Below are 8,951 nucleotides of genomic sequence, written 5' to 3'. Positions count from 1 at the left end.
ACTTTGCAGGTGGAGGATTGTCTCCATAGAGATGTTATTGCTTTGCTTGAAATGTTCCAAAATATTTAACTTGCGTGTATACATGAGGAACAGGTGACAGGATTAGACAAAGTTACAGGTCCGATCTGTGGAGAGGTGACCCCTCACAGTAAGAATACTTGTGTTTAAATACATTTTAAAGCGCCTATGACAGGTTGGACTTTCATTTTATTAAAACACACTTAAAATCAATATATAATTGATTTTGCAAAAAAAGCACATGTTTTTCCACTTTTTTAGATATCAAACTTTCATTTCAACCATATCACACTAGTATAACTATAACTTACATAGCAAACAAATAGCGCACTGACCCAAAACTCCTAATGTACACAAAAAATATTACTTGACAAATAAAAATATTAAAAACACCTTTATTTTGTTGAAATATTGTTTAAAGTGTGAGGAAAAATGTGTTTCTTGCATATAAACTGGTGTGATGTCATCAATATTGAATGATGTTTCAAATTTCTCCACAAATTTCTTCTTAATTGGTGTAAAACTATCATTTCTATTTACAACATGTACTATCCCACAAATTAAGTGAAAATGGGAGAATCTAAAAACCTGTCATGTTGACTTTAAACTACTGTAGGGATTCTACATTGCAGTGATGTCAGGGACTAAACCAGTACTGAGCTAGAACTCAGTCAAGTTAAAGTATTAGTGAACCAAAGAAGAAGCCTAAATGTTAAATAAAAGAGCAGTCTGTGTACTCCCTCAGTCGTCCAGGTCTGATCTATAGTAAAAGAAAATGTGTTGTTTCTGAGGTAACGATGCTTGCTGCAGTATTGTAGTTTATGAACGTTGTTGTGTTTGATTGGCAGGTCAGCGTGCTGTTTCCAAGAACTAGTGACGTTTACCCCAAGGAGGAAGTACTCACACTCAAGAACTACCTGCTTTCACTTTGTACTGCCGCTACTACTAGTACTATTACTGCTGCGAATACTCATTTGGAGGTAATTGTAGGTACTCTGAAGCACTAGAGCCATGTGGAAAGGTCTGCTCCTGCTCCAGTCTTGCTGCTGGCTCCTGGGACACTCTGCACAACAAGGTACTACTTGTTATGTAGAATAGAAGTTATGGCAAAAACAATACATAGAAATATTTAACTCCATTTTGTCTGGCAAGCATTGTGATTAGATTTGTGATTTATGCTGCAATAATAGGATTCTGTTCAAAGTTCACTTTTTCAAGATGTCCAGAAGAATTGACGAAAAGGCTGAAATTTGAACAGACAAACTAATACCAGAATCACATTTCAAAACATGTTTGTACAGATCTAAACTCCAGCCTTAGTGTTATGCAGAATAGCAGTACCATGTTAAGAGTGGATTATGAAATAGTGCTGGTCACACGCTCCTGTGGTTATGAGATAAAGGCAGTAAACAGTTATGATCAGAAATGCAGTACAGCAGGTTCAGAGCAGTTTACTTGAGTACTAGAGTACACATACACACCTGCAGTGAGTGAATGAGAGGGGATTGGGTTTGCCAAGCTGAAAGTTCCACCACCTGCTTATCTCCATGGAGATGTTGATCTGTTGATGTTGCACAATATGGTATTAAATTCCCCATGGAGATAAGCAGGTGACATGTCAGGTCTAGAGTCATGGCTGCTCACAATAATAGTGTTTTTAAAAATTATATTTATTTATTTATTTGCAACAGTTCTTCCTGTAACTAAATAAATCCAGGACAGATATGTTAAATGCCATTAAAATGGAACATCTCAGGCAAAGCAATAGCATTTCCATGGAGACAAGCAGATGGCATACCCTCCACTACAAAAGTTAGTGAGTGTACCTTTAAATATGAGCCGTATTAATTTGGATAACAAATATTTACTTGCAATCTGAAATGCTTATACTAAAACACATTTTAAACCAGTCAAACAATTGTTGATAGTTTCATAATCTAATATCCAATATGAATAACTGTATTAAAAATTCTATTCATAAAGAACTTCCTCAAACTGTACAGAGTATGTTAGTGGCCATGACACTACCTGCTTTTTTCATATAGAACAGAGAGCACCGGTCTGGAGCTCAGGCAACAGATGGGCCTTTATCAAATAAAGGAAATAAATGTAAGATTTAGATTTGGAAATTTCACAAACATGATCTGTGTCCTCAGATTTGAGGTAAACATGTTCAAATCAAAGTATAATGTAAAGTGAAATGCTGATTTATTCTTAATTACAAAAGCAGTGGACAAAGTTGTTTTTGTTTTTTTTTTGTTTTTTGGTTCTCAAGACAATTATCCAATCAGAAAGCAGAATGCGCCTCACTCCAGTGAGTTTGGGTTGCCAGTTTCAATGCTGAAATCCAACTGGTTTAAACCTAAAAGGCTGCCTAAACTCCAGCACCTGCAACCAATCATTAATCAGTGCTAGTGCAGCCTCTGGAGCTCAGTGAGTGAATTCTGGAGGTTCTGGGATTTCACATGAGGCATGGCCTGTCCATTTACTGAGAATGAGAAACACTTGTATGTGTCCTCTATCTGAAGCTTAAGGGACTGGCAACACAGGTTCAGTTGGATTGTTATTCCTTTTTTAAACCTGTAAGAGCACAGGCTACATACAGTGCCTTTAAATAATAATTAACTACATTCAGGTGTCTATGTCAGCATAACGTTGACAAAACATTTATGCTGACATAGGTTAGGTTCCAGCTGTTAGCACTGTCGCTCAGGTTTGATTCCTGTATATCCTCTGTGCTCTACATTGATCCTTGACCCTGTGCCCCTCCCTGAGCAGGCCCTCTAGGCTTCGCGGTGTTTGCAGACTGGGGCGGCCTCCCGTTCCCCCCATACCACACTCTGCAGCAGGCCGCTGTGGCTGAAGAGCTGAGCAGACTGAGCCAGGAGCCAGGCCTGGACTTCATCCTGAGCCTGGGGGACCACTTCTACTTCGATGGAGTCAAGGATGTACAGGACCCCCGCTTTAAGGTCAGACAGCCCAGGCACGTACAAACACATATGTACACACACACATACACATGTACACACACACAAGCACACACACACGTACACACAGGTTTAACCCTCTTTGCTCGGGGTCATGTGTTTAAAGAACACCCCTATGTCCATCTTTTATACTGACTCATCAGAAGTTATTATTGGTATGACAGTTCAGCAGCGTTGAACCATATCATCACTTCACCTATAGCAGTGATTTTAGACGTCCACTACAGCCACGGCTGAGCAATAGTCAAATGTGATCTTATTACTGTGACCTCATTTTCTCCTGAATATAGGTAAATGATCAAACAGACACTTTTTCCCTACCCACTTCCTCTGTCAGTCAGCTTCAGCTGGAGTTTAGTTCATAAGGACTTATTGTACTTATTTTCTTCAGGCTACTGATATTTTATATTTGATTTAAACTTTCTTAACTGTCTTTTTGATAAGTCTCTTCTTCTGGTTGTCGGCTGCTTGTTTGTAACAAAAAGAATGTCCCCTTTTGGATGAAGGTAATTCTCATTCAAAGTAAAAAATATAAATACTACATTGCCTGGCCAAAACGTCGCCACCAAAAAAAAGGTCACACACTCTAATATTTGGTTGTTCCACCTCTAGCTTTGATTATGACACGCATTCACTGTGCCATTGTTTCAATTTCGCTTCTGCAAAGTCACAAGATTTATTTACATCCAGTGTTGCATTAATTTTTCACCAAGATCTTGCATTGATGATGGTCGAGTCTGACCACTGCACAAAGCCTTCTCCAGCACATCCCAAAGATTCTCAATGGGGTTAAGGTCTGGACTCTGTGGTGGCCAATCCATGTGTGAAAATGATGTCTCATGCTCCTGAACCACTCTGTCACAATTTGAGCCCCATGAATCCTGGCATTGTCATCCTGGAATATGCCCATGCCATCAGGGAAGAAAAAATCCATTGATGGATTAACCTGGTCATTCAGTATATTCAGGTTGTCAGCTGACCTCATTCTTTGAGCTCAGACTGTTGCTGAACCTGGACCTGACCAACTGGTGGAGGCTCATACCTATTTGCTTAGTTGGGCACATCACCCACCCTTAACTGCTGTCTTAAATAGTGTTTCTAATTGCCCTTTCTGCTAAGATTCTATCGGCAGGTTCATGTTGTAATTAGGCCAGGTTGTTTACAAATTGATTCTCTCCCCCCTGCTGGTGGTACATGTTTTCCATGCACAGGTTTAAGTTATGAAATGTTTTTTAATTGTCCAAAGCTCTTAAAATCTTAAATCTTAATCTCTTAAATCTTAAAATCCCCATAACAAACCCTAACATGTGCTCCACAGCAAACCTTTGAGCGAGTGTTCCATCAGCCCTCTCTGCAGGACGTGCCCTGGTACCTGGTGTCTGGAAACCACGATCACAGAGGCAACGTGTCTGCACAGATCCAATACTCCAATGTCTCACAGAGATGGTACTCTACTCACTACATATACTGTCAAGTACTTCATGCCAAATACTATAACCTACATCAATGGTAGTTAAAGGTTCTGCTAAAAAGCTTTTAATTTGCCCCTATCCCATGCTAAGTTCCTCCCTCTTCACAACACTATCACAACACAATCAGCGTGCGTCCCGCTAATGAAACTACTCCACATTGCATCAGGTTTGTTAAGGGATGCACCGAACTAATACTCATATTGAATATCGGTTTCCAAATATCAGTTCAGACGATATTCTGGTTGGGCAAATAAACTAATGTAATGAGACTATTTTACTGGTCGTAGTTGGACCAGAAAATCTCAGAATGTTTGAATTTTTGTTTGTAGAATGTTGTTATATGCTTTAGAGATTGAGAGATAAGTAACAGCTACATGACCCATTTGGATCAGTTTTGTCTTATTTTAGTTTTGTTTTAAAGAAATAAATGCTTTTTTCAGTTTCTGCACTGTTATTGGTTGATATCAGGTATCGGCAGGCACTTAAAGCTATAATATCAAAATCAGAACTAATATAATTTTTATGTATCTGACTGAAACAGCACTCACCAAGACTACACCTACATTGGAGTTCATGCAAAAACTCCAGTGCAGTATCTGGAAACAATGTATTTATATAAAGTAGTGAATCTTGAGTTTAATCTGCCTTTTTACATAGAAATGCCACTTTCTGCTGTCCCATATAAATCCTTATAATTTTGGTCAACTAAGACTATTTACTGATTCATTGACTAAACGACTGAAGGCCTAGAGCCCTCCCTGATGTCTGACCTTATAGCTGACCTAGTGTGCTCCTTGTGTTGCAGGAGGTACCCAAGCCTGTACTACTCTCTGGTCTACCCCGTGCCTGGCTCTAACATGACCCTCACCGTCCTGATGATTGACACAGTGGTGCTCTGTGGAAATACATGGGACCAGGACCAGCCCCAGGGACCAGACGACCCCCGAGAGGCCCAGAGGCAGTGGGACTGGATCCAGAGCAGCCTACAGAATACACAGTCAGTACAACAGACTTACTAGTGTGAATACCAAAGTGCAGTACACCCTGTTTAATTATAATGGTACTATGGTCCTAGTTACTTAATGGTTCAAATGTCTATAATGTTTAGATAGATTACTTGCAGTATTTTGGGCTCTGACTGCTGTTCTGTGTCCTTTGTGTCGTGCAGGTCGGAGTACGTGCTGGTGGCTGGACACTACCCGGTCTGGTCCATCGGGCACCATGGCCCCACCCCCTGCCTGAGGGACAGACTCAGACCTCTGCTCAAGAAGTACAGGGTCAGTGCTTATCTGAGCGGCCATGACCACAACCTGCAGGTACTACCTCTCACTCACACTGGAGCTTCTAATGGGCATGCAGGCATATGTTATCCTATGTCAGTAAGTTGGAAGTTCAATTCCTGTATTGTGTTTTTACTGTTGTGTCCTTGGGCAATACACACATCTTATGTGAAAACGTAGTTTAATAGATTTATTATACAGTCATAAGAGCAAACAATGGATGTTAATGATTAATAATAATGGCACAAAGGTGAGTCATGGGTATTTGTGTTCTGAGCTTTTTTTGTTTCATTCACACATATTTGAGAAATATTTCTCTTTCTTCAAAACACTCTGGTTCATCCATTCATTTTAAGGGACTTAATTTGTATTTTCCATTTCATAAACCTGACCTATTTGTGTCTCCAGATATGAGAGAAACATGTTCAAGTGAGATATACCTTTTACTGATAACAATTGTAATTCGGATTTATTCTTACAGAACATTGGACATGACATGGCCAAGTTGTTTATGTTATAATTTGGTGATTTGGTTCAAGATGATTATCCAATCAGAAAGCAGAATGCGCCTCACATGAGTCTCTCATTTGGGTTGCTGATTTCAAAGCTGAAATCCACTTGGCTTAAACCTGAAAGGACTCTCACTGATCTAAATCATCACTACCGAAACCCCAAAACCTGCAGCCAATCAATAATTAGTGCTAGTGCAACTTCTGGAGGTTCTGAGCTTTCACATGAGGCATGGCCAGTCCATATACTGAGAATCGTTAAGGCTCTGGCAACCCAGGTTCAGCTGTAATTGTAGTACCTTTTTTAACAGTTCCTTTAAATGATACATTGTGAAATACAAATGTTAAACTGTAGTTTAAATGAAGTAGTTTAAATGAAGTAGTTTAAATGAGTCTCATGTAATACTGCTCTCCCTATGTTTGCTCAGTTCATTCGTGAGGAGGACGGCACAGCGTACGTGGTCAGTGGCAGTGGCATGATCTCTGATGTAGACACTGCCCACAGGAGCAGTGTGCCCCAGGCCTGGCAGCTCTTCTCCAGCCCTGTCAATCATACTGTAGGGGGTGTGGCCTACTTCCAGCTCAGCCCAGATAACATGATGGTCAGCTTCATGCAGACAGGCGGAAAGTGTGTGTACCAGGCCCAGCTGCCCTCGCGCCATTGGGAATGGAACCAGCAACCCAAGAATAGAAATTAACTCAGGGAAATGTGTGGATGCTGCTATAGGCTGTTCATGTCTTTTAAGGGCCTATATTACGCTATTTTCTGATCTATGCTATAATGTTGTTGTCTCATCAAAAACATACTTGAAGTTTTGTTTTGTTTCATTCACACATGTTTAATACGCATAATCGAGGACCTTTTAAGGTTCACTATGTAACATTTCTGGTGTAGTGTTCGCCACCATAGAGATGTATTTGCTTTGCCTGTAATGTTCAACAGAAGGGCATTAAAGACTTTTGCTGTCTGAAAATGTGATCATTTTAAATGGTTTGTAGTGGTCCAAAGTTATTCCGTACTTATCTTATGCATTCAGAGCATTATAATTATTCAAGTGTTCATGTTGCTCAAGAATACATCGTTCTTATTGGGAGCGGGCGCATCTCTCCACAGATCTGAAATGTAACTTGGTCTAGTGACATCACTTTATTGTCTTCTTGATAGATACTGTTAATGCCATACTGTTGAACATACCAGGCAAACCAATAACATTTCCATGGAGACAAGCAGTTGGCAGATGCTCCATCAGAAAAGCAGTGCAGCTTTTATATCTGGGCATAAATATTTGTTGCACTTTTGAAAAATGTCTACTCTGTCTAGTGCAGAGGTGGGTAGTACATTTACTTGAGGAATTTGTTAAGGAAATTGTACTTTTTAGCTGCATATTTTTACTCCTACTTGAGTAATATTTTTATTAAAGTAACAGTACTTTTACTTGAGTAAAAGTTGTGGTTACTCTTTAAATAAGTCTACAAGTGACAAAAGCTTTATGTTGACAATATGAAATGATTTGAACATTTGTGCTTCTTGCAGCGCTCCTTCAGATATGATTTAGTTTGTTTCCTTTTTGTGCCAATCCTTTGAAAATACCAGATTTTGTGCGTTATTTAATGTTTTGTCCTTCAAATTACATTACACTTATAAATCAGATTTTACATTCCAGTTACTCTTTAAGTTACTCTTACTTGAGTAGTAGTTTTCCCAAATACTTTTTTTTTTTACTCTTATTTGAGCTATTTCTTGAACCACTACTTAGTAGTATTATTTTGATGTAATTTCTCTCTCCTTTAGTATAATTTTTGGCTGCTCAACCCACCTCTGGTCTAGTGTGTATATTATATGACTACAGTTTTGTAATTTGCAATGTGATAAAATGAATTAATAATAGATCTACAGCACTGTTCACTCTAACTACTGCAATGTTCTTAAGGCTGATTTTCATATGGACATTAAAGCTTAAATGGTTTCTTGATATGAAAAGCTTTAACCCTAATATTAAAACACTGTATAGAAAATGAACTCGTATAAATATCACTTTAATAAACCTTGTGGGAAAACACATTGTTCTGTTATGATTGGTTTGCTAGCTAGTATCAGTCACCTCATTGTTTTCTGTAATACAAATGTACAAATAGTTAGGGGGGTATTACACTTACCGTATATGTGGCATCAACTGCTAATACATAACATATTTAGATCACCATGATACATTTTATTGTTTTGAAAATGCTATTTTCGCCGGAAACAAGGTATTAACATGGTTAATAAGGTTAACTTTCTTTTTAGAGTCACCCCTCCCTTTGCTCTCCATGCAAAGTCACTCCCCCTTCAGACCCGGTTTCGCAATACAATCAGCCTGCATCCCCCTAATGAAACTACTGCACATCGCATCAGGTTTATCAAGTTGCTGTGTACAGTTTTGTATCATGTTTTTATGAAGTTTTATGATTTATGAAGAATTGTCATGTGGGAGCATGGATGATGTAAGGCTTGTTGGATGAGTATTGCACAGTCTTAATAGGGACCAGGTGAGATTACTAAAATACTCAAACCTCTTCAAGCATGTTTTAATGAGGGAACATTGTTTTAACATGGCAGAAAGCAAAAAATAAATAAAATAATAATAATAATAATAATAATACCACCCTACCTGTGTAATCCCTCAGTCGTCCAGGTAGGTTCCA

The 8,951-nt window shown here is 38.9% G+C and overlaps 1 protein-coding gene across 1 annotated transcript; it reads left to right on the top strand.

The window, feature by feature from the left end:
• The first annotated feature begins 919 nt into the window (after positions 1-919).
• acp5b (acid phosphatase 5b, tartrate resistant) lies at positions 920-8,320 on the top strand. The gene is made up of 6 exons (XM_033985991.2): positions 920-1,093; positions 2,797-2,987; positions 4,324-4,451; positions 5,283-5,474; positions 5,646-5,793; positions 6,695-8,320. The coding sequence occupies exons 1-6, from the start codon at positions 1,030-1,032 to the stop codon at positions 6,962-6,964; spliced, it is 993 nt and encodes a 330-aa protein (XP_033841882.1). The 5' UTR covers positions 920-1,029; the 3' UTR covers positions 6,965-8,320.
• Positions 8,321-8,951: the final 631 nt, after the last annotated feature.

The sequence above is a fragment of the Periophthalmus magnuspinnatus genome, chromosome 20 (assembly GCF_009829125.3).
Source record: "Periophthalmus magnuspinnatus isolate fPerMag1 chromosome 20, fPerMag1.2.pri, whole genome shotgun sequence".
NCBI classification, from domain to species: Eukaryota; Metazoa; Chordata; class Actinopteri; order Gobiiformes; family Gobiidae; genus Periophthalmus; species Periophthalmus magnuspinnatus.
The sequence above is the reverse complement of the archived record's forward strand: the minus strand, read 5'-3'. Positions and strand labels throughout refer to the sequence as shown.